Source organism: Acomys russatus, chromosome 5 (assembly GCF_903995435.1).
Source record: "Acomys russatus chromosome 5, mAcoRus1.1, whole genome shotgun sequence".
Lineage (NCBI taxonomy): Eukaryota > Metazoa > Chordata > Mammalia > Rodentia > Muridae > Acomys > Acomys russatus.
In genome coordinates this window covers 29,381,036-29,406,114 of record NC_067141.1, presented here as the reverse complement: position 1 = coordinate 29,406,114, position 25,079 = coordinate 29,381,036, and the positions used below count along the sequence as shown (strand labels likewise).

Here is a 25,079-nt window from a genome sequence, read left to right as displayed (position 1 = left end):
GACCCCATCCTCACCAAGGGCTACCTTCCTCTCTGGGCCCCAACCAGACCCCAGCACTCAGACAGTGAGGGATGGATCAGACAGCTTTATTAGGCTTCTGAAAGGCAGGCCAGGACACACAGAAAAAGGACAGGACCCTGTAGTAGCCAGACTGGAACAAGCCGTCGGATTCTCTCAGAGCTGGGAGCGAGGTCCCACAGGCCCAGGTGGGTCTGAGGACAGAGCAGATAGGTTAAGGGGAGTTGAGGACTTGGGTCTGAGGGCAGAGCAGATAGGTTAAGGGGAGCTGAGGACTTCTGAAAGCCCCTGAACCCCCCCCCCCAGCTTTACCGCCTCACTGCATGGAAGTAAGCAAAAGCAGGTTGAGCAGGTGTTAGAGGGCCAGGGTTAGTAGTGTAGGTCACCCACGCCACACTAGGCCAGGCCCTGCTTACCAGTCCTGTTCAGGGTGGGCTGTGGGAGCCTCAGGCTGGAAGGCAGAGGACAGTGAGAGCTGCCCCAGGACCATGGGGGAGGGGTAGGCTGGCTTGGGACAACCCCTGGGGAAACAAGGGCACATACCTACTGGGAAATAATGGGGCAGGCGCTCGCGGTAAATGCCCTCGTCCTTCTCCAGGAACACACAGATGATGAGCCGGTCCACCTGTGCCAGGGATGTGCTCAGCCCGGCGAGGCCTCCGCCAGCTCCTAAGTCCTAGTACTGTGTGCACCCCAAACCCACCTGCCCTGGCAGGGTCTAGCCTGCCATGGGTGTAAACCTTCATAGAGGGTGGGTTCAGGCTGCACGCTTGCCCCTTCCCATCGCTGTTGACAAGCCCCACCGAGGGAGGTCAGATACCAGCCGGCCATACCAGCTCAGTGCTGGGCTCCCTGTTGCCACCTCGCCGCGGCTAACAGTTCTCTCAGGTCTCACCTTGTCCTTGTGCTGCTCCAGCCATTCCCGCAGTGCAGCCAGCACTACCTCCGCAGCCCCCTCATTGGGGTAGCCTAGGGACATGAGTAAACATCTGGTCCTACCCACCTCCATGAGTGGGGGCCCCCACTGCCCATGCAAGCCCTTGCTTTTCCAGACTCACCAAACACGCCTGTTGAGATGCATGGGAAAGCCTAGGGAAGGGAGGACGAGACAACATAGGGTTAGTGCCACCCTGGCTGTGCCCCGGCCCCCACCCCGCCGCCTGGTGTGGACACTTACCACTGAGCGCAGTCGGTGCTCCAGCAGCAGGTCCAGGCTGCTCAAGTAGCAGCTGCGGAGCTCGGCCGCCTGGCTGGCAGTGGGTTGGCCCACAGCGATGGGCCCCACCGTGTGGATGACGTCTAGGGTGGGGTGACTGGCTTCAGCCAGACGGCCTAGGTCTCCCCTGCCATCTCACCAGAAAGATCCCACCGCATGCCACTGCTAGATGGTGGAAGACCTTGATACTGTCCCCTCGCTCTCCTGCCCACTGCTGCTCCGTCCTCTTTACATCTATCTGGGCTGTCGGAGGGCCAGGCCCTCACACTTAAAGTTAGACGCCCCCTAGCGGCTGCGGGCAGTTCCCCACGTGCACTCACACTTGGCCGGCAGCCGATAGCCACAAGTGATCTTGGCTTTGCCAGTCTCGCAGTTCTGTAGGGTGCGGCACTCGTCTGTGAGCAGGGGTCCCGCGGCTCGGTGAATGCAGCCATCCACTGCGGGGGGACCGGGAGAAAAGAACCATTGGGTTCCCCGCATCTCTGAATGATCAGGCATGACACCCCAATCCTGAGAAACTCCAAGGCCCTGCCTAGTCCCACCTGGCATCACAGTGTCTTTCCAAGGCCTCCAGCTGCTCTTGTTACCCTGTTTCCCGGCTAGGGGAAACTAAGGCTCCCAGGAGCTGCAGCACGGGGTGACCGGCAGGGGGCGCGCCTGGCCCACCCTCTTGATTTTCTGTACGGGATACACTGTCCTGAGGTCACCTGTCCTCTTCTACTCTGATCTAGGAATCGGGTGGGATCCCAAACCCACTTTTTGACAAGGCCATGCCAAACTCTAAGGCTCATTTGATCCCATCTGAGGAACCGAGGCCACCTAGTTCCAAATGGCAGATCCAATCCGGAGCCTGAGCTTGGCTTTCCGCGCTCCTTCCCATTGGATCAGGCTTCTCAGGTGTCTCTAGACTCTCAAACCCTGGCGGGGCAACTAGCAGACTCGTTAGTGTTAGCGCATCCTGCTTAACTGAGGCCAGGCTTGAGCTTGTTTATCCAAAGGAGGCTCTTGGGATTATCCGTGACCCTGGAGACCCAGGCCCAGATAAACAACCCTCAAAGCTGCGCTATCCCAGAGCCAGCAGAGGCCCAGAGGCAGCTCGGCTACTGACTCATCCAGGCCCGCCTAGCTTTGCCCAAGCAGGTCAGGGCAAGTATTGATTTGCTCCTGCCTGCTAGAGATTTTCTCCTGGTCTACTACCATCTCAACTGCAAAGTGGGGACAGTGGCCCCTGTGACGGCAGGGCTGATGGGACCTAGGCCTACCCTCAAGCAGCTCTGCTGTCTAGCCCCTGGCTGCGCTGGCATCAGGCAAAAAAAACATTCTGGCTCTATTTTACAGACTCCTAACACCAGACCCTGTCTCCTCCCTGCATGCAGCTTCTTGGTGCAGGGTGGGGCACACCAGCTGTTTCCTCTGTTTCCAATTAAAGCTAATTTTCAACTTTTCCTCAGGCCTGGCACTGGATCAAACCAGGGTCTTTTGGCCCCTTGCCTTCTTCTGCAGGGGGCTGCAGAGCCAGAGCTGAGAGTCCCTGCCCTACAGAGCCTGGGGGGAAGCCTGTGCTCTCAGGCAGCACAATATTATCTGTTCTGAGTGCGATGCCACAGAGGACTCAGCACAGTACAGAACAGCATTGGCAAGAGAGCTGAGCAGCCTGAGTGATCTCTCAGTGCCCACCTCACAGGGTGTTGGAAAAGTAAAGTTTTGGGGATGGGGTAGTGCCGGGGATGGAACCCAGGGCACACAATCCACTGCTGAGCTATACCTCAGCACTAAGTAAATTGACCTTTTTTCTTTTTCTTCTTTCATTTGTCTTGTTTTGTTTCTTATTTGGGTCGCATGGGATCATGTAGCTCAGGCTAGCCTCAATTTGAGCTTTGAACTCCTACCCTTCCTGCCTCCACTCCGAGTGCTGGGATTAAAGGAGTATGCACCACTATCCTGGGCTCTGATTCTTTTTCTTTTATTAGATTTTTATGTTACTTTATGTGTATGAACGTCTTGCCTACATGCATGTATGTTCACTGCATGGGCTGGATCCTCCTGGAACGTGGATTACAGATAGTTGCGAGCCATCATGTAAGGTCTGGAAATGGAGTCTGGCTTCTCAGCAAGAGCAACAAGTGTTCTTGACCCCTAGGTCAGGCTCTAATTCTTGTTAGGTAAGCAGTGTTGGCCTTGATCAGATACCAAGTGAGTTAGCCAGTGTCTGGCTCACAGTGTGTACGGGGAGCCCATGGTGTGAGGTGAGCACAGGGAGTGCTGGAGCCTACAGGCCCTGCTGGCAGGATCAGCCTCAGGGCACGCCACTACTTGCTATTCTAGTGTGAGGCCTCCTGCAGGTGTCTTTGGCTGACTGCAGGGTCATGTGGAAATATATTTTGGAAGGTCTGTCTTTTAGAGACTTAATGTTTCTTGAACAAGCTTGCAGTCAGGCCTTTGGGGCTGACCTGGGGAAGTGAGGGCACAGAGGACTGGGGCAGGAGCCCTCTACCAACTTTTAGAGTTTGCACCCACATGACTGTGACCACTCCATGAGTACCTGGGGGAGGGGGCTCCCCCAAAACAAAGATGAGGGACAGGCCATGGTCACCACATCGGTTACCTTCCCCCCAAACAGGCTGGCCCTGGAATCTAGGTCTCAGCTGCCTGGCCCCCACTTCCCACCTAATACTCCTACCCTTACATGCATCAGCCTTGATGTCACACATCAAGGGTGGGACTTGCTTTTCACCTGGGCAGAGTGTGGTGACTCATGCCTTTAATCCCAATGCTTGGGAAGCAGAGGGCAGTTATGCTAAGTGGTAAAGTCCTGCCTCAACAAACAACAATAACAAGGACAAACACCAAGGCCAGTAGCTCAGTTCCCAAGTGTGTAGACAGCCTGGGTCCCTGCTCATTCTCCTGTCTACTAAGTCTGGGAAGAGCATTGGGCCTCCTTTCCTCCCCATTGGACCTCCTTGCAGTAAGCACCTGGGGTGCTGAACCAGCCACTGATTGTCTTGTTGGAGCCTTGCACCTCACCCAGGAGGTGCTGACCACCCCCTCTTTATAGAAGAAACTGAGGTACAGATAGCAAAACGTGGCACAGATCACACTCTGGCCACTGAAGGTTCAGGGGCTCTACAGGGACTACAGTGTGACTGCTTTTGCCACGCCCACCAACCTCTATACCCTCTGTGTCTTGGCCTCTGTCCCTCTTCAACCCCTGCAGTCTGGCACCTGTCCTCTCCCTGAATCAGTACATCTCCCAGTAGAGTGTCTGCCCTGGGGATCCTTATCTCTCTGGTCTGTTCATCTCATCCATAGGGCTGTACACTCCTGCCACCCACCAAGGCTTTCTCAGAGATACTAGCTGTTTCCTCCCTAGCCTCTCTGAGCTCTTCTGCCCCAGGCCTCACCTCTGCTGCTGCCCTCCCTCATTTCTCCTTTATCTCACTGGAACCCAGCCCCTGCCCCTCCTGTCTAGTCAGTCCCCCAAAGCCTGGGAGATGCTGAGGGACATCTTCCTGGTAACTGTGGACAGACTTCTCATCCTAACATTCAGAAGACACCTCCCTCTCTGTCTCAGCACAATTCTCTTCAGTGGGGTGTAGGGTGTGGGTGGAGGAGTGGGGCTGGTAGGAACTGCCTCATGGGTAGGGGGACAGGGGCAGAGGGCTGGAGCCTGACCCTCTGCAGACCAGCCAAGACAGGCTCCAGTGGGGACCACTCCCGTAAGGCACTGAAGACTGTTGGCTGCTATTTAAGGTGCTGTAATATTCATGAAGGGAAGATTAGATATTTAAATTTATTCAGCAATAAATGTGTCTCAGTGGGGGAGCATTCCTCATGCTAAACAAACAATCGAGCAGGGGCTAATTAATTATTTACAGGAACAAGAGGAGCCAGTGGCCTAGGGGACACAGAGGGCAGCTGTACCCCTGCCAAAGGGTCAGATATCCCATTCCTTGCTGCCACTGTGTGGAGCTGGCCGCTCTACATCCCCTTCTGGGATTTCTCCCTCCAAAACTTCAGGCCTAATATTGCTGATAGCTTTGGGTTAGTTATTCAACCTCTCTGAATCTCAGAACCTAGGTGTCCCAAGATCTGTAGAGAACATTGGTTTAGGCTGGGAGCTAGGCAACTGAAAACCAGAGGACTTCAAAACTTTCTGAGGTCTCACAGCCAGAAGCGGAGCAGAAACCAAGGTCTCTATGGCTAGGCCCTGAAGGCAAAGAGCAAGAGAGGACTCTGGGTAGCTCTCATCCCTGCCCTGTCTGTCCATCCTGGGTTCCCGTGAACTCCCCATTAGGGGGAGCCTTGGGGACACAGACAAGGAGCTTCCCAAACCAAGCCCTTCTTTCTGGGCTCTTGCACTGTCTCCAGGGTACAGGCTTCTCTCTGTGCCTCAGTTTCCTCAGCTGTCAGCAAGGCCTCTTTGCTTGGTATGGGCATTTGGGAAGAGTTGGCTCCTCTGTTAATCAGGCTGTCGATGTTCACAGGTTGGTGGCCCAGGTTCAGCTGGGCACCTCAAGGGCAGAGGCGGCCTTCCCAGGACAGTACACTCTGCCTAGATCAGGGGTTTCCAGCAGCTGCTCTAGGCTAGACTGGGGCTGTGGAGGGTGGGGCCCTCTGTTGAAGAAGGCACAGGGGAACCTCTCCCCATCTGGACATCCAGTCCTGTTTGGGCTCCAGCCTGGGGACAGTGCACAGCAGCCACAGGCATACAGCTGCCATCCAGATCCTGTGCACTGAGCTTTTCCCAGATCTCAGTAGGAAAGCCTGGCTGAGCAGACGGGGAGCCTGGCCTATGAGGAGTCCCAGCTAAGGCAGACTCCTGAGGTGCTAACCTTTGGGCTTCCACCCTTGAAGAGGGCTATGGAGAGCAGCTGGGGTCTAGAGCCCTTCCCTCCTGACTTGCCCCCACGCTTTCTTCCTCTTCCTGAATAGTCCTTGTGCGCGGAGACCCCGATGTTTCCCATCAGAATGCAGACACAGCCTCTGCCTGTCCTCTCTGGTCCTTCATGCAGTGGATAGCCCTGTGCCAATCTCTGCTCCAGACAAGGCCTGTGCTGGGTCTAGGGAAGGACACAGAGCCCACCATACTGAGGCTGCATCCTGGAGGTGCCCAGGAGGGTGGGCGCCCCAGGGAGAAGACGGATGGACGACATCACTGCGATGTGATCTGAAATTCATTACAGGGTGAGATCAGCTCCTTAAATGGGGATTTGAAAACATTAGGGCTTCATTATGTACACAACCACGGTACCTCATTCATCATGCAAAATCACTCGTGTTATTAAAGATCCGAGGCAGCCGTGTGCAGGGCCTGGTGGCACCTTGCCTACTGGGGGCAGGGCATGAGTGTGGCGGCCACGAGGCGGGGGCAGAGTTGCTGAAGGAAGACTAACTCCCACACTCCTTACTCAGGGTAGGCCAGCTGCTAGGTAGGCTAGGGAACCTCAGTTTCCTCATCCGAAGATAGCCTCCTGTGGTGCTCAGGAGGAGCTCCCAGGTAACCTATGAACACCTAGAATGTTTGGCTTCTCGGGGCAGTATGCTTCCAGGGATGGTCAGGAAGGGGCAGCTGGTGAGCTGGAGCCTCTGCTTGGGTTAGCAAGGGCCTACTACACTCATGAAACCTCCTGTGGCTCCCACCAGTCCACAATATGAAAACTTCAACTCTCTGGGCCCTGGAAAGCTATACATTGTATCCTATAGCAAACATGTAAGAGGGCTGTGGAGAGCCAGTCCTGTGTGTCATGGTACCAGGGGAGAGACAGCAGTGCTAACACAAGAAGATGGAACGGGACAGGAGGTGGGGACGGGTGGGAACATGGCCATTCAGTGGTCCAAAATGTCCCGCTAGCATGGGACACTGTAGAGGAGCACCGGGTAATAGAATCTACTGGGAGGGACAAGAGGAGAGTCCTAGCTCCTGCAGGCACCCCAGGCCCAACCCCATGTCCACCAAGCTTCCTGGCTCTTGGGAGCTCTCCAGCTACCTGCTGCTTCTGAGTCCTACAGGTGGCAGAGAAGGGCAGGGCAACCTCACACACCCTGACTGCTGGAGTACCCAATGCAGCCTCAGGCTGAGGAGGTCACGTCACGTTATCCACTGAGTCAGGCCACCGTTCATCAGGGCAGCAGTGACAGCCTTCCCAGAGGCCACAGAAGCAATCACAGATTAGCAGCAGTGACAGCAGCTAGCCACTTGGAAAGAAGTGACAGGAAGGCCATGCCCGGGTCCAGAGGCTATGCTAATCCTCATGGGGACAAAGGAGAGAGGGGAGGTAGGTGAGAGGGAGAGAAAGCACAAGAAGGGTGATAGAAAAGCACTGTAAGCCAAAGGGAGCAAGAGAGCAGTTAGAAAGGGACAGAGATCCAGACAGATAGGACGGATGGGAGAGGAGCCGCTGAGGACCAGGCCCTCTGTGAGGGGACAGAGGATACACAAGTATCAGGCTGTGGCTGAGCACAGCGGCCATTGAAAAGTCTGCACCCCGCAATGCTGTCTACCCTGTGCCTGCCCCTTCAGCGGTCTGGTAGTGTTTGTAGGGGCAGACATATCTTGAATAACCATCAAGGGCCACAGAATAGCGAGCATAGTTGAAGACTAGGTTTTGGGGTGTGGCTAGCAGGAGGGGCATTGGTCAGGTTGGGAGTCTGGGCAGGAGGGCAAAGGAGCAGCAGCGGGTGCAGAGGCTCCATGCCAGGGGATGTCTGTGAGGGAGGCTCTGCCAACCTAGCAGGCTGCACCTTCTCAGCGCTTCCTCTCCCATGTGGTTGCCAGGAGCAGGTTGTAAGGGTGAGGCAGGGTGCAGGGTGGCCCGGGAGCTGAGCTATGGAGTCCCCAGCTCCTACAGCTTTGTCTGGGGCTGATAGCCTGGAAGGGCCAAGCAGGTGCTAGAGGGGGAGCACAGGGGCTCCCTCCTCCCTCCTCCTCCTCCCTCCCTTCCTCCCTCCCTCCTCCCTCCTCCCTCCAAGGCTGTCTTGCCCTCCTACCAGGGACCTGCCTGACCCTAACCACAGGCTCCTAGAGTTGGCCTTTTGGGGCGCTGGCTGGCTGGGAGGGACAGAGATGGCGGCCATGCCGGCGGAGGAGGCGGCCCTGAATTAATCTGTCACTAAGACTTGGCCATGGCAGGCGCAGTCATGATTTAGATGAATAATTGAAACGCTCCGATACATTTATTATCCCTTTAGTGCAAAAGTGGCAGAGAAAGACGAGGGGTAATTGAAAAAGAACGCACAAATCTCCCCGAGAAAGCCGGCTCCTCATCGCCAAGTAAACATCTCAGTGCTAATAAACAGTTGAGGCGCTAGGGCCTTGTCGATCCCCATCCTGATTTAGGACCCGCCTCCCTCCTTACCATACAATAGGAGAGTGTTGGAGACATCTTTTATTGAGCCAATAACTGGCTTTCCACGGGGAGGTAGGGCAGAGGGCATGGGAGAAGAGTAGGCCAGGTGGTCACCAGCTCCACCAGGAGACTAGGACTGTCCTAAGCCATCAGGCCATCTTCCTTGGTGTTCCCTAAATCCTGCTAGCACACTAAACTCCTATTCAGCCTTCAAGGCCTAAGCCCGGTCCCTTGCTTGAGAAGCCTACTTCTAAATTGGGCCACTTGAGTCCGGAGGAAAGTCCTGAGTCCCAGCAGACAGTAGGTACCCACAGACCCAATGTCTGCCCCTCAGCCCTGGGCGCGCGCGCGCACACACACACACACACACACACACACACGCGCGCACACACACACACACACACACACACACACACACACACACACACACACACACACACGGAGAGCACATTGTCTGCCTCACCCGTGCTGGCTAAACAGGGCAGAGTGAGCAGGACACTGTAAGGTAGAAGTAAGCTCAAAGGGTCCAGAGCTAGGGACCTAAGCGACACAGCGGGATGCTTGGCAGTGTGTCTGCTGGCCTGCAGCTGAAAGGATGAGGCTTATCTAGGGCCATCAGGAGTGAAGGGCAGATGGGGGCAGGTAGAGAGCTGAGCCCCTCGGGAGGGAACCTCAGGCTCCCAGGGTCTTCCTGGAGTCAGGGCTGATGAAAGGGCAACAGCCTTGTCATATTTGATGAGGCAGCATGTCCAGGTATCTGGCTGGCTGCGTTTCAATTTCAGATGCCTGGACCCCCAGGCCCTCCCTCCCTCCACAGGCCTGTCCTGCACTGCTACCTGCTTCACTTTTATTAGCAGAGCAACAAACATCCCAGCCCTAGCCGCAGAGGCTCCCTAAATCTTAGTTGGATTGTGATGATGAAAGGCCTGACTGGGGGCCTACTTCTCCCAGGGTCACTGCCTCACCCATCTCCTCATCAGTCAACTTCCCTGCACCCCCAAGGCTGAAAAGGAAGCCAGAGCACCCCAGGATGCTTGCAGGCCACTCCTTTGCTCAGCCTACTTCTATGGGCTACCCTCAGGTGCTAGTCCCTTCCTCCATGGAAAAAGCTGTCCAGACCCAAGTCCCAGCGACTTCTTTCCTTCTGAGGGGACAGAAGGCAGAGATGGGCAACTGCCACATGGTAGAAGGAGCGAGGTTCTCAGAAAAACAAGCACAGCAGAGTGAGAGCTGGCTAGGGAGCTGCAGCCTCAGCCAGCGGTCAGGGAAAAGGACATTCGAGTGAAGGCTTGTAAGAGGGGAGGTGGCAGACACCTGATGTCCTCAGGAAAAACATTCCCCTGTGGAAGGATGGGAGGACAGTCAGTGCCGAGGCCCCCAAGGCAAGAGTGTGCTGGTCCTGTCACTGTCAGTACAAAGGCCCTGAGGCAGGAGAGGAACTGTCCTGTGCAGGGAAGCAGGCTTTGTCATTAGCCTGCGGGTGGGGAGGCCTGGAGCGCAGAGGTGAGTCTGAGAAGAGGTTGGGGCCCTCCTGAGCCACAGTGAGGCCCTGAGCTGTGGGTTGAAGCGGGGGAGGGTTTTGCCCATGTTTCCTTCATCCCTTATTTTGTTTTTCAAGACAGGGTTTCTCTGTGTAGCCTGGCTGTCCTAGACTAGCTTTATGGACCAGGCTGGCCTTTACTCAATGAGCCATCATTTTGTTTTGTTTTTTTCCGGTATTTTTTGAGACAGGGTTTCTCTGTGTGGCCTTGGCTGTCCTGGACTCACTCTGTAGACCAGGCTGGCCTCGAACTCACAGTGATCTGCCTGCCTCTGCCTCCCGAGTACTGAGATTAAAGGCGTACGCCACCAACGCAAGGCTCAATGAGCCATCTTAACCACCCCCCCCCTTTTTTTTGTTTTTTGTTTGTTTTTTTGAGACAGGGTTTCTCTGTGTAGCCCTGGCTGTCCTAGAACTGGCTCTATAGACTAGGCTGGCCTCGAACTCACAGAGATCCACCTGCCTCTGCCTGCCGAGTGCTGGGATTAAAGGCCTGTGCCACCACACCCAACTGTTTTCCTTATCTTTTACCTGCCCCAGAGGAACTGTTAAAATCCTAGCTCCTCACACGGTTTCTCATGCTCCTGTGTTCCTCTGGCCTCCTGGCTGCACTCTGGGGCTTCTGACCAGCAGAGGCTCCATAAAGCCCTCCTCTTTTCATCTTCAGGCCCTTGTCTGTCTGTTTCCTCCACCTGGGACTCTTTCCACTTCCTTTCACTCCTTCAGGCCCTACCTTCCTACCTCCCTGAAACTTCCCTAATGCTCCAGCTGGTGTACCTGGGACCTCCTACTCCCCCGTCATGGCTGGTGCATCGGCCCCACTCCCAAGCAGGGTCTGTCTGTCAGCAACCAGCTCGAAGTCCTGTGAAGGATAGGTGCTGCTGAGTGGTGACTGAATGGGTGGGTATGGCATGGATGTGGCAGGTGGGGTGCTGTGGGTGAGGCATGGTGTCACCAATCACAGAGACACTCCATCCTCTCTTAAAGGGCAGGCTGTGGAAGAGGTCCCCAAGGGCCTATCCATGGTCACTCCATCCCCATCCTGGGAAGTAGTGACCTCCACAGGGACAGCTAGAGGAGAGTCGGGAGGGAGGGAGAGAGTGTCTTCAGCCACAAACAGCCCCCTGCATCCTGGCTGGTCCCGACAGCTCTTAGTGCGTGCTTATTTATTCCTGACCTTCGCTGCCCCTTTTATTTTTCCCCCTTTTAAAACCTGGCCTGGGCCCCGCCACCGGCTGCCGTAAACACGGCCCCTGGGATTTATCCCACGGCGCATTAACCCCTGGCCCCTGGCTCACCAATCATCCTGCTGCTGTGCAGACGGTGGCCGCCCAGCAGCTAGGGGCTGTGTGGTGGGAGGCTAGTTGAGGCGGAAGTGGGGCCACAGGGGTGCCCTTCCTAAGGCATCTGCTCCGTTGGCCTGCATCCCTGATGGGCCAGCCACCCCGCTCTCCACTAGAGTGCCTTTAGCCTCAGGGTGGAGGTTACAACGGCACACCACGGTGTCCTCTGCGTCCCCTGTCACTCGCCCATTCCCCATCTAGTGATGGCCTGAGACAGTGCTTGGCAGAGACACCTGGGAGTTTTCAGTGCGGAAACAGTGGAGAAACTGAGGAAAATCAGCAAGGAGCCTCTAAAGGCCAAGCCGGGGCATCAGGCACAGAGTGGGGCTTTGTCTACATCCTGCAGCCCCCCAACCCCAACCTCTTCATTTATAAGTCAGGAGGCTTGAGTCCAGATGGTGGTCACCCAACAAAGGATATGGGCATGCAGATTCATCAGTGGGCATGCAAGAGGGGCCTGACTGAAATAGCCCACACCCCACCACTGAAGGCCGAGACAGGAGACACACAGCCAACGGCTCCTCCGCCCTTACCAGAGTCTCAGAAGGCCTGTGCACTTACCTCCTCCACCTCCAAGCAGGGAGTTGTTGGCTGAAAGAGAGAGGAAAGCAGGTAAGCATGGGAACAGTCTAAGAAGGGGCTGTACCGGGAGCCTGGGAGCCTGGGAGCCTGGGAGCCTGGGAGCTTGGGGCCTGAGTCTCTGGGGAGAGGGATTCCCAGCCCTCTATACAAAAGCCAATGATGGGGTGTTGGGGGACTCCTAGTGGGCCTGGGCTTGTAGGAGACCAGAGAGTGGGGACACAGGAAGGCCACGAAGGCTACTGATCACCCCCAAGTAGCAATACAATACACAGGGTTATAGTACACATCGAACAGGTCGGAGGACAACTAGCAGGGATTGGTTCCCTCCCTCCACAGTGTGGATCCTAGGGTTTGAATTCACATTATCAAGCTTAGTAGCAGATGCCTTTACTCAATGAGCCATCTTTATTCCCCCTACCCCCCCCCCCCCATTTTTCCACCCAAGGCAAGGGTTCTCTGTGTAGCCTTGGCTGTCCTGGAACTGGCTCTGTAGACCAGGCTGGCCTCGAACTCCCAGAGATCTGCCTGCCTCGGCCTCTCACTATGTAGAGAGGACACTCTTGCCTCCACCTCCAGTGTTGCAATCATGGGTGTTTACTACCCGGCCTGACTGGCCTCTTTTTACCTCTTCTCTGCCCATTCTCTTTTACCCACAGTGCCCAGCCTTCAGCATAGGTATGGGGAGGCCAGGGCAGCATGGTCCTCACCCTCATGACCCACAGGCTGCCTGGTAACACAGCTGGAGCCCACTAAGAAGGCACGGCACATGAGGTGTGGTGTCGCATACTTTTAATCCCAGCCTTCAGGATGGGGGAGGCGGATGGCTTCCTGTGAATTTGAGTTCTAAGACAGTGAGGACTATGTGGAGAGACCCAAAAACAAAAGGGAAGAAGAACTGCACCGGAACGGGGTATGCACTGCTGGGAGCTGGCAGGAGGCTGCGGCGTAGGGAGCAGCTGATGGAAGAAAGCCGCGCTGTGGGCCACGTCAGAAGCCCGAGCACCAACCAGCCCCCAATCAGTGGGACCACCTGGCTTCAGGCCTCAGTTTCCACTGAAAAACTGGGAAGAACACCCCAGCTCACAGGATTGGGGAGAAGGTCATGAGAACGGAGTCAGCTCTGGCCTTGCCATAGGAAGGTCCCCAGCTCTCTGGGGGGCAATCCCTCAGGGTTTCACAGCCACTATGGCTGCCACTTCCCAGATTAGCCATAGCCATCTTGCTCTGCCTAGCTGGCTGCCCCTCCTGCCTTACCATGTAGCCATGTGGCTGATGTACAGGTTAGGGAGACTGGGAGCCCCTCTGTCAGAATGCCAGGGCTGTGCTGATCAGTGTCCCTGCTCAGCCTGGGGTTCCCTTCTGGCCACAAGACTTGTATTCCTAAGAAATCCCAATGCCAACAGGACAATGAGCTAGGGAAGGGCCCAGGTCCCCCAAGACCCAGCTGTTGCCCAGGTGGGAGATCCAGGGAGTCTAGCTCCCAGGCTGGGCCTTCAGCTCCTCCCAAGGTTGACTCTTACGCCACCTTCCTGGGCTTTCTGCTTTAGGGTTAGGGGCCAGACTGTAGCCCAGGGCTTTGTGCAGAAGCTATGGATGCTGCTAAGTGGTGTCGGGTGGCTCGCAGTGGCTGCTCTCCCAGACCTGACAGCTCTTCGCTTGGGGAATAATTAATTCCACAGCCTGAAAACCCAGGGCTGCAAGTTGCCACGTTACTTTCAAGATTAATACAAGCAGCTAATTAAGATGGAGAGGCGAGGATTGGCCAGGAGCTCCTAGAACCAAGCAGGGGGCCATGGGGACAAAGAGGGAGCCAGCTGAGCATGTAGGCAATGCTACAGGGTAAGAGCTGAGGTCAGGCACTGAGGGGACCCCAGGAAGGGGCAGGTGCGGAGGTCCTGTTCTGGTTCCCAGAAGCTCTCAGGACATGATTCTGTGGAAGAAGATCCTTAGGAAGAGACAGGCTGCCGCTCTTCTCAAAGGACATCACAGCAAAGCCACCAAGGAGGGGCTTCTGTTCCCATTTTACAGAGAAGGAAACTGAGAGGGCGGGGGAGAGAGAGGAGACAGTATGGGTGTGAGGTTGGGGTAGGGTGGGAGTTGGGGATACAGTTCATTTCAAGGGCTCGTGCATGCAGGAAGCCCTGCATTTCCAACAATGTATATACCAGATAAACAGATTTTCGTGTATATACCAGACATAGTAGCTGATGCCTGTAATTATGTCACTCTGGGAGGTGGAGGTAGGAGGATGAAGATTTCAAGGTCAAGCCCAACCTGGGCTATGGAGACCCGTGGCCCTAAATAAATAAATAAAAGACATAAAGACTAAATCTGGGTCTCTCTGAACTAGAAGGCAGGCCATCAAGAGGCTACAGCCCCCTGGCCACGCCTACTTCCTCAAAGCAAGGAGGGTCACTTGCTCCACAGCCAGGCTTGGCTGCCATCATGGTGGGTGCAGGGGGGTTGCACTCTGGGCAGTCCTGCATGGGAACCAGCAATGGAAGATGAGGCCTCTCAGGTGGGCCCAGGCCTGACTCCAGCCCCCTGAGCCCCGGGGTCAGCACTGGCGGCTGTCGGAAGCTGCCCTCCACGGCCCTTCCCACCTCCCCCCATCACCTCTCTCTTAATTAACACCGGCTGCAAACAAGCTGGCTCCTGCTCAAAGAGGGCACAGTGCCAAATGGGCTGGCAGGAAGCCGTGCTGGGGCAGGAGAGGAGGGGCAGAGACCTGGGCTGGGCTCAGCAGACCCCAGTCAGAGAGAATGTCAACTCCGGGGGAGCCTGACACTCCAACACCCCGCAACCCGCCCCCCCCCCCCCCCCCGCGCACACACACCCTGTGTGGTCTTGCCCCTGGGGAGAGGCAAGTAGGATGGACTGCCTGATATCCACCCAGCCAGGGTCTGAGAGAGGAGTGGACCTGGACCAGCCAGGTGTTAAGGATAGGTGAAGCCTGGAACCTTCTTGACCTGTGAAGAGCATCTGTGACCAACCAACCTGTCTATAAAAAAAGAGTCTTGCCAGGTGTGGTGGTGCATGCCTTTAATCCAGGCACTTGGGAGTGAGAGGCAGGTGGATCTCTGTGAGTTTGAGGCCAGCCTGGTCTACAAAGCAAGTCCAGGATAGCCAAGGCTACACAGAGAGACCCTGCCTTGAAAAACCAAAAAAAAAAAAAAAAAAAGTCTTTTTGTTTCTGTTTCTCTCTCTCTCTCTCTCTTTTTTTTTAAAAACAGGGTCTCAAGTAGCCCAGGCTGGCCCCAAACTATTTATGTAGCTAAGGATGACCTTGAACTTTGAATCCTCTTGAGTGCTGGGATTACAGGCATGAACCGCTATGCTTGGTTTATTCCGTGCTAGAGGCAGAGCCCAGGGCTTCATGCAGGTTCAAGAGCATTTTGCCAACTAAGTGACACCCCTGGACGTCCGTTCGTCTGGAGATGATCAGGGGCTCACCGTGCTGCTTCATCGGCAGAGCTCCTGCGCTCAGCAGTCCCTCCTGCTTTAGACTCCAGCAGCTGGGAGTGCAGGCATGTGCCACAGAACCCAGGCACTGTGGGTGTGCGCGCGCACGCGCGTGCTCCTGAGGATGTTAGGAGAGCTCTCGGCAGGCAGTGGTGAGCTACCATTGTGGGTGCTGAGAATTGACCTCAGTCCTCTGAAAGGGTAGCAAGTGTTCTAACTACTGAACATCTCCCAGCCCCCAGCCCCCTTCGTCTTCTAGTGCCCAGCCTTCTCATTTTGTTTTATTTTATTTTATTTATTTATTTATTTATTGAGCCAGAGTCTCTCTATGTGCTCTTAGCTGTCTTGGAGCACGATATGCCGAGATCTGCCTGCCTCTGCCTCGCAGGTGCTGGGATTAAAGCTATGCATTACCACACCCAGCTAAAGCATCTAGTTTTCTTTGTTTGGTTTTTTTGTTTGTTTGTTTGTTTTTCTAGACAGGGTTTCTCTGTGTAGTCTTGACTGTCCTAGAATCGATTTGTAGATCAGGCTGGCCTCAAACTCACACTGATCCACCTGCCTCTGCCTCCGGAATGCTGGGAGGTTAAAGGCGTGCGTCACCATACCCAGCAAGCACCTAGTTTTTATTTTTTTTATTTTTTGGTTTTTCAAGACAGGGTTTCTCTGTGTAGCCTTAGCTGTCCCGGACTCACTTTTGTAGACCAGGCTGGCCTCGAACTCATAGAGAAGCATCTAGTTTTTAAACAGGGGTCTTTGAAGTCCAGGAGGGGCTGAAGCTGGAGCCAGCTCTAGTGGCATGGAAGTTCTAAATCACAGGGTACGGGTTCCAGGCCTGGCCCTCTGCTTGTCGCAGGCACTGCAGATGAGACACCCCCTCCCCATGGATGGGTGGGATCTCACCTCACCACACCCCTCTGAAGTTCCCCAGCAAGGTTTTAGCCCTGTGACCTTGAAGTGCCCCCTCAGGTCACTCACTGCCAAGTCCTCTGACTACTTAAAGCTGTTTCAGGGGTGCCTCACTCCAAGCCTCCCCAACATGTTCTGCAGGCTCTGTCTCTGTGCTACCTACCGCTCCTGCCACCTCCCTTCCACCTTCTCAGCTCTATCATCCCGAGGATGGCAGAGTAGGGACTCCCAAGTTTGTGGCCGGGCTCTTGGCCTAGTTAGATACTGGCAGGTGGCCACCGCCCAGTGAGAGGAAGAGAGCCAGCCTCGAGAGTCTGGCAAGTGCTGCTAAAGATCAGAGGAAGTCCAGGGACAAAAGTGGCACCCTGCCTTGCTTCACTTTCTACAAGGAACATTTTTTTTTTTAATCTATCTATCTATCTATCTATCTATCTATCTATCTATCTATCTATCTGTGCTCATATAGCCCAGGCTAGCCTTGAACTCATGTGTAGCTGAGCGAGAATGACCTTGAATCCCAGATCCTTCTGCCTCTGGATCCCAAGTCCTGGGATTTACAGGCAAAGAGCCACCACATCTAGCTTTAGAAAACATTTTTAAATGTTGCAATATTAATATATTCCTGTGAAAAAAAAGTCATGGATAGCATTTTAAATGTTTTCACCTGGGTGGGGGGCAGGTGGGGACACACTGAGGCACAGGGCCTGCATGGTGCGTGCTGTGCTTACACCTCTCTGGAGAGACACTGCTGCCACCATTTCCCAGAAGTGCCCCTGAGGCATGGGGACAATGACTCCACAATGAAAACTTTCCCGAGGCTGGGAGTATAACTCAGAGGCAGAGCTTAGCTCACTCTGTATGAGGGTCCCAGGTTCTATCCCCAGCACCACCAAAAAAAACCCCAAACCTTTCAGTGTGGAGCCCATTGAGCCTGGTGAGTAAGGAGAACTCTTCCTTGGCTCCGGGATATGGAAAGGACCCCACAGACACACCACCCAATCCCTTTCCCCACCCTTAGAGCCTCCCTCTGCCATGTTCCGGCTTCTCATGTCAGGCAGCTCTGCCTGGAAGAAGTCACCCTGGCCCTCCTCAGGAGACACAGGTGTATACGGTGCCTGCCCACCTGGGTCTGAGACTCTCACCTGGTCCTCCAGCATCCCTACTCCTCAGGTAAGCAGCCTTGTGAACGCTGCTATCGGGTGTGGCCACATCTGCAGCTTCCATCATAGAGCTTAGGTCCATACATAGCAGATTGTCTAGGGACGTTGTGGTTTTTTTTTTCAGTACCAGGGACTGATGATTGGCCTGCTTGCAAGTGCTCTCCCACTAAACCACATACCCAGCTCACTGTTGCTGGTTTTTTGTTTTTTGTTTTCCTTTCAGATGGGGTTTCTCTGTGTAACCTTGGTTATCCTGGAATTCGCTCTGTAGACCAGGCTGGCCTCAAACTCAGGGATCTGCCTGCCTCTGCCTCTTGAGTGCTGGGATTAAAAGTGTGCGCCACCACTGGCCAGCTGTTGTCTTTTGACAGGGTCTCACTGTGGCCTCCAGGCTGGTCTTGAACACACTCTGTATCTCAGGTTGGCCTGGTACTTTCGATCTTCCTGCCTCAGCTTCCTGAGTACTGGGATTTTAGGTGTGCCGCCAGGCTAACCCTCAAACCTCAGCAGTGATGATTGAAAGAATTGGGAAGTTACAGACTATTCAAGCCCAAGTCACTCAGCCCACTGTGTGGGTTGCAATATGGACTGGACCTGGGTCTGCCAACTCCCCATGTGGGGCTCTTACCAGCCAGTCCGGCAGAAAGCCCGGGAGGAGAGAATGGTGCTGCAATAAGCGCTGGTCGGAGGCCGGCTGGTTTTCCCTGACAGGGACTAAGTCCTTCATGCCTGGGAGGAAGGGGGTGGCCCTCTGAGGGAGATGGGAGAGAGGGATGCAGAGAGGAGAGGCAGTTACCAGTGACCCGAGGAAAGCGCTGAGCAGGTGCCTGGGCCAGGAAGAGGCTGGGCAGGCAGGCACAGCGGTGACTTTGACTGGCACAGCCCCTGCACATGCCCCAGGAGGCTACTGCCTCCACATGCCTGCCTCAGCTCCGTATACCTTGCCCTGGCATCCTGGCTTCCCCGGCCTGGAGCAGCTGGGGATCTGGGTGCTGCTCCCCTCAACCCTTGAACCCTCACCAGTCTGTCTGTTTTCTCATTCCTCCTGAGTGAGAGAGCCAGACCTCAGCCAAAGCCTCCTGGGGCCAAGGTCACTGTCCTTCAAGGTGTGGCTGCTGAGGTGGAAAGTAAGGCTGTGTCAGCTTGGGCCTGGCAGTACACAGGCGGGGGGGGGGGGGGGGGGGGACCTTGTGGGGACACAGGGTTGCTACTTATTACCAAGTCATCCCCAGCCATCTGCCATGCAGGCTTTCAACAGCCACCCTAACATGGACACCTGCCCTCCTGTCCCATTTACAGCTGGGGAAACAGAAGTGACTGGCCCCAGGACAGAGCCCTGAGTAGGAAGAGCCAGAGCTGATCTTAAGGCTCCCGCTGTGACCTGTGGATGGGGCCTCCCTCTGTGTTTTTACCTGCTGATGAGGGAGTCATTTAATCAGGCCCTCATGGGCCTATGTTAAAGATAAGAATGTCTGGGGTGGAGATAAAATGCCCTTTAGGAGCACTTTAGGAGCCCTTCAGCACGTTAGGAGGCAGAAGGCTCACGAGTTTAAGACCAGCCTTATAGTGAAGCTTGCCTGGGATACATGAAATCTTGACTGAAAAAAGCTGCTAACCCCATGGTGGGCCCGGTTCTCATGACTCTGTCTAACTGCACTTAGCACTCAAAGGCTCAGCCTCCAAACACTATCAGCCTGCAGATTTGGGGCCTGAGCCTTCAGAGGACATGCAGATACCACAGCAGGGGTTCAGACTGGGCATTCAGATTAGGGTGCTGGCCTCAGGGGCTCCCAGGAGAAGGTAAACAACTATGATGTTCGGTTCAGCAACTCCTAGGGAGGGCTGTGTGGCCATGTTGGATATGCAGTTCCATCTACAGATGAGGAAACTGAGGCTCAGGTATGGGCCTGACCAAGCTCACTAAGGTGGTAGAAACAGGATCTGAACTCTGGAGCCTGTACGTTAGCAAGCCTCACAAAGGTTTGGCTTCTTTGCTTGTAGGCCGGAGCCCCCTCACAACCTTACTCAAGTCGTGCCTCACACCACCCTTCTAGGGCCCTCCTGCTCCCCTACTGTCCTCAGTCCCAGGTCTCCTTCCTCAGTTTTCTCTGGCGCTCTCATCCTCGTGCCTTCGTTGTACTCCACTGTTCACCCTGACTGTCTTGCTTCTCCATTCTTGTACCCCAGGATCTGCCCTGTCCCTACAAAAGCCGCCTCGTCAGACATTTAGAGATGGAAGTAGGTTAGCTGGCTGCTGGCTGCTGTTTTGCCTGCCTGGGCCCTGGCTTTCACCCCTTCCTGCCTGGGTTCCTTGGCCTTGGCCACTGCTGGGCTTCAGGAGCTGCTGGAGGACCCCCTTCCCCCCCATAGGCTCCATCTGGGTCAGGAGCCCCAAGTCAGGTGACATTTGGCACTCATTCTCCAGGCTGGCCTTTTGTTAGGGACAACATAAGCAGCAAGAGAGGTAAGTTGGCCTGAGCCTCAGGCCCTGCAGGGCCCCTGTTCACAAGCAGGGTGGGACCTGTCGGGCGTTAACACGGCACCAAAGAATAGTTACAAGCCTCCGCCAAGCAAGTCCTGTGGGCAGCTCCAACCAGGTGTGTGCTTGGAAGGAGGCTCATCGAGGTGGAGGGACTTGCCCAGGGTCATGAGGCTGGGAAGCCAGTGGCTGGGGTTGAATACAGATGCTTGATTTCCCTCATGGAGTTCTGTCGGGCTGCAGACCCCAGCTGCAGCAGGCATCCCCTCCCCCAGGAGGCCCGGCAGCGCTCTGGTCCTGTCATTAGCATATTCGAGAGCATCCCTGAAACCCAATTACCAGGAGATGGCTTGGGCCCCAGCCAGCCGGGTGTCGGCTCCAGCTCAGGAATCCAGATCTGCAGGAATGAGGGGCTGGGAGCTGAGGGAGCCAGGGCAAGTGGATGGGGTGGGGCCAAGGCTTGTGGCCGGCTGTGGATCCGGGTGAGGTGATCCCCAAGGCAGTCTTGAGCCCTCTACTTAGCTACAACTGGGCAGGCCCTACCATAGCCAAAGACAGGTGATCCTCAGCGGCCCTCTCCCCCTCTCGGAGCTTCGGCTTTCTTTTGAAAAAGAGAAAGCCTGCTTGGGTGTGGCGCATGCATTTAATCCCAGGACTTGAGAGGCAGAGCCAAGTGCCAAGTGGATCACTGTGAGTTTGAGGCCAGCCTGGTCTACATAGGGAGTCCAGCAGGACAGCCAAGGCTAACCTGTCTGGAAAAAACGAGAGAGAGAGAGAGAGAGAGAGAGAGAGAGAGAGAGAGAGAGAGAGAGAGAGAGAGAGAGAAAGAGGAGAGAGGAAAGAGAAGAAAGAGAGAGAGAGAAGAGAGAGAGAGAGAAGACGAGATCTTCGGGAGGCGGAGCGAGAGAGGAGAGGAGAGAGAGAGAGAGAGAGAGAGAGAGAGAGAGAGAGAGAGAGAGAGAGAGAGAACCTGGTCTGGATTTGTTTGTTTGCTTTGAGACAGGGTCTCATGTAGCCCAGGCTAGCCTCAAACTAGCTTTGTAGCTAAGGCCTGAACACATGCTACTAATTAAAGTGCTGCTGGCTCTGTGGGGGAGGATCTCCACTGTTACCTGGCCCTGAGTTTCTGATCTTCCTGCCTGCACCTAAGTGCTGGGGTTACAGCTGTGTGCTACCGTGCTCAATGACATGAGTGGCTTTCTAAGGGGAAAGGTGACTGAAGCTGTCACCTTGCTTTGTCTTGCCAAGGTGTCCTGGCACCACACTCTGGGATTCCCAGGCTGCTGAGCCTTCACAGAAGCAAACATGACATAGCGCTGGGGCTGTAGCTCAGTTGGTTGCCTAGCATGCATGGGGGCCTGGGTACAATTGCAGCACTGCAGAGGCCAGGCACAGGGGTGCATGCTGGTGACTCTGGTACTAGAGAGATGGAGGCGGGAGGATCTGGGGTCCAAGATGAGGTGCTTTCATCATAAAAACAGCAGCACTCTGAAATAGCATGTGCTTCTTCTTTTTTTTTTTTTTTTCCAGACAGAGTCTTGATAGCCCAGGCTAGCCCACTGCCTCTGTCCCCACTAGTGCTGGATGACAGATTGTTGTTTTTTTGTTTGGTTTTTTTGAGACAGGGTTTCTCTGTGTAGCCCTGCCTGTCCTGGAACTCTCTTTGTAGATCAGGCTGGCTTTGAACTTACAGAGATCCACCTGCCTCTGCCTCCCAAGTACTGGCACTAAAGCCCTGCGCGCCACCACTGCTCAGCTAGCAAATTGTTGATTTATCCAGTTTTGCTGTGTCCCCTGAGGAAAGGTTTCCTGAAGTTGGTGCTTCACTGTCCCGTGTATAAACACGGATACTCATTTGGGTGGGGTTGCACTGTCAAGGGGCCATGTTCCCAGGGAGATATCCCTCCATGTCACTCCCATTCTCTACACCTGCAGACGGGTGGCCCAACCTGGCTTTTTACAGACGTGGCAGGGGCATCTTTGCCCACCCCATTTGTCTGCCAGCATTTCTCTTGGCAGGCTGGCATCTCTAACTTTACTAGTTATTGCCAAATTGCTCTCCAAAGTGGTTGTTTGGATGATCGTTTTACAATATAAATAAGATCATGTCACTCCCCTGCTTAAACCTCTCAAATACTTCCTATTATACTTAGAATAAAATCCGTATTCTCTTCCACGAGTGCCCGGCTGCATCCCACACTTGCTCCCCCTAGCTTCCTGCTTTCCTTTCGCTTGCCCGAATGGGTCTGTCACACTCATGCCCCAGGCCTTTGCACACTCGGCTTCCGATGCCTCACTTCTCTCCCAGCTCTTCTTAAGCTGGCTCTGTCTTATCCATCTGGGCTCAGTGGACTGCAGTCCCCCTCAAGGGGCCTCCCCTGACCACCACTAAAGCATCTTCTGCACATTCCTTTTATCACCCTGTTTACTTCTTTTGGAGGTAACATTGGGCCCATGAAGGCCTCACTTTTTCATGACAGGGAGAGCTCATTTTTCACTTGGGGGCCTCAAAGGATGACATGGGGATGTGGGGTGCCACTAGAGGATAGAATATTTGCTTGAGGCCACAAATACCATCCCAAGCACTGTGAGACCAAGCCCCCCCCCAAAAAAAAATCTTTAAAACTTAAAACAATAGTAACTAGTTAATGCGTATGGTTTACGGGTAAGTGTGTGCAGGTGCAGGCCAAGGCCAGAGGATGACATTTTGTATGCTGATGGACCACTCTGCCTCGATACAGCGTCTCTCACTAAATTTAAGGTGGCCAGCCTCTTCCTGTCTCCATCCCTCACAGGGATACATGTGGGTTTTTATGTGGGTCCTAGGGATTTGAACTCAGATCCTCATGCTTGCCCAGGCAAATTTTGGTCTTGTACCTGCTGAGTACAACTCCTCATCCCCCAACACAACAAACCTTCGCAGCCTGATGGCTTATTCACGGACAGACAGTGGTCCGTGGGGGTCGTGAAGGGTTTGGATGAGGTGGGGAATGAGGTTCTGGGTCTCAGCTGGGGGGAATCTTTGGAGAGAGAACTGAGGGCAGAGGGAGCAGCCAGGTCTACAGGTCTGACCAAGGCTTTTCGCTGCGGCCATGGGGAGCCATGGAAGGTGCTAGAGCTGGGGGGAGGGGGTAAGCAGGAAGGCTGTGCAGACACTGTATAAGGCAGGGCTGGAAGAGAGCCCTGGAAACACAGGGCTACAGCTGGAGAGTGCCCCTGTACCCATCCAGTGCAGGCCCCTTGCACCTTGGGGTCGCCCAGGGTTCCTGTGTCCCAAGGATGATGTTGGAAACCCTGCCTGTGACACCCTGAGGATGCTTCAGCCACTCCCCCCCCCCCCCCCCCCCCCCCCCCGCCCTACACCTCCCCAGAGACTTAGCTCTCCTGTATGGCTGGGATGGGGCCCCTAGAGGGAGGGACAAGCAGCAGCCCAGCTGAGGCCCTGCTGTTATTGCTTCAGGTTGTCTGAAGCCAGGGAAGCAGTGGAGACAGAGACAGACAGGGACCACTCTCCGCAGGGGAAACTTAAGTTAGACAACAAGAAGGACTTCCTTCTGCTACCAGGCACAGCTTTGCCAGAAGCCTACCTCCTCTTCGGGGCTGGTGGCTCTTGCGCTCTCTCTCTCTCTCTCTCTCTCTCTCTCTCTCTCTGTAGTTACTCAGGGTTCACAGGACAGAAAATGCTTAAGATTTCTCAGCGGCGAAGAGATGAGACCTGTTCTGTCGAGGTCTAACACTAGTCAGCAGGGACATGCCCAGGAGGCCGAGTTCCCGCCTGGCCTGCTCTTGGCCCTAGGGTGTTAGGGTGTAGAGGGTGGCCAGCTGCCTCCATCCAAGCCTTCTCTGTGCGGTCGAAGAACTCAGCCTGGTCCTCATTTTGACAGCCCCAGGGTCCCTTGACATGGGTGCCCATCTTCTTTGTCCTCCTGATCTCCCAGCTCCAGCTCTACTTTGTGGAGGGAGGAGGGGGAAAGAAGAGAAGAAGGGAGGAGGGGGAGGAAGAGGAGGAGAGGGAGGAGGGAGGAGACCTGTGTGGCTGCCATTGGTATGCGAGGCCCAGCCTCAGCCCTCAGTGGCCCAGCCTCTCTGCTCAGCTCTTTAAGAATCCCTCCTTGGTGGCAGCCGCGTGGTGGTTGCCTGGCAACACCATCCCACCCCGCCCCATGGCTGGCACTGGCCCTCTTCCCCTCCCCCTCCTCCTATGGTTCCTCACATGCCCAGCCTCAGCAGTATTCTGAGCTCAAAACCTGCCAGGCCCGGCTAGTTGCTTGGAGTTCTGGTGCCTAGTAGGTGGGGGCATTTGAGTGAGACACCCTAGCTGACCCCTATCTCTTGTAGGTCTGGTCTTGGGTTCTGAGGTTCTTGGCTTCCTTGGATTGGCAAACCCTCCCACTCCCCACCTCCACCCACCCACCCCCTCTAATAACCCTCCTCCCCCACCCAGCTCCTTTGCCCCTGTAGTACCTAGGCAGGCAGGCGAGGGACTGGAACATGCCGGTGTCTCGTGCCCCAGCTCTGTAACATCAGAGCTCTGGGAGGGGACCCTGGACTCCCAGCAAGAGTCCTCAGACTCCAGCCTCTCCCAGGGCACCACCTAGAGTGGCTTCAGTTGACCTGTGGTGCCAAAATCTGCAGAGGGGACCCAGGGGACTGAGAGGAGGCATCGAGTTACAGGGCCAGGAAGGTCTTCCTTGGCCCTGGCAGGCTAGCTAGGTACTGCACCTCATTGAGCCCACAAAACCACCATAACCAGGGCAGGAGGCAGAGGGAGGCAGGTGAGGAGGAGCAGAGAGTACAAAACCCCTCCCCATTGGCTAGAGAGACACTGTGACAGGGAAGGACATCACCACAGGCTGGGGCCCCAACAGAGGCCCTACAGGCTGGGGCCTTTGGAGTGCAAAGCCCCAGCTGCTCACAGCAGCCTATCTTCTCTCCTCCCTCCTGGGGTGTTCCAGGGCAGCCCTCAGGCTGTCTCTGTCTTGGGATCCTACCCTCGTCTCTCCTGGGTGGCAGCCCCTCCCCCA

At 55.2% G+C, this 25,079-nt stretch overlaps 1 protein-coding gene across 2 annotated transcripts in view; it reads right to left on the bottom strand.

Annotated features, from left to right (window-relative positions):
- Macrod1 (mono-ADP ribosylhydrolase 1) overlaps positions 1-25,079 on the bottom strand; it is an 899,697-nt gene that overhangs the window by 761,270 nt on the left and 113,348 nt on the right. The window contains exons 4-11 of one of the 2 annotated variants that reach the window (XR_007830644.1): positions 12,025-12,054; positions 1,555-1,671; positions 1,196-1,317; positions 1,077-1,107; positions 914-987; positions 562-643; positions 435-469; positions 121-212 (exon numbers count right to left, since the gene is read on the bottom strand). Coding sequence is in view for 1 of the 2 variants with exons in the window: in XM_051146048.1 (XP_051002005.1) it covers positions 465-469; positions 562-643; positions 914-987; positions 1,077-1,107; positions 1,196-1,317; positions 1,555-1,671; positions 12,025-12,054 (461 nt within the window). In the remaining variant the exon portion in view is untranslated. Of the gene's footprint in view, positions 1-70; positions 213-434; positions 470-561; positions 644-913; positions 988-1,076; positions 1,108-1,195; positions 1,318-1,554; positions 1,672-12,024; positions 12,055-25,079 lie in introns of those variants that run through there. The other variant, XM_051146048.1, reaches the window with a different exon arrangement.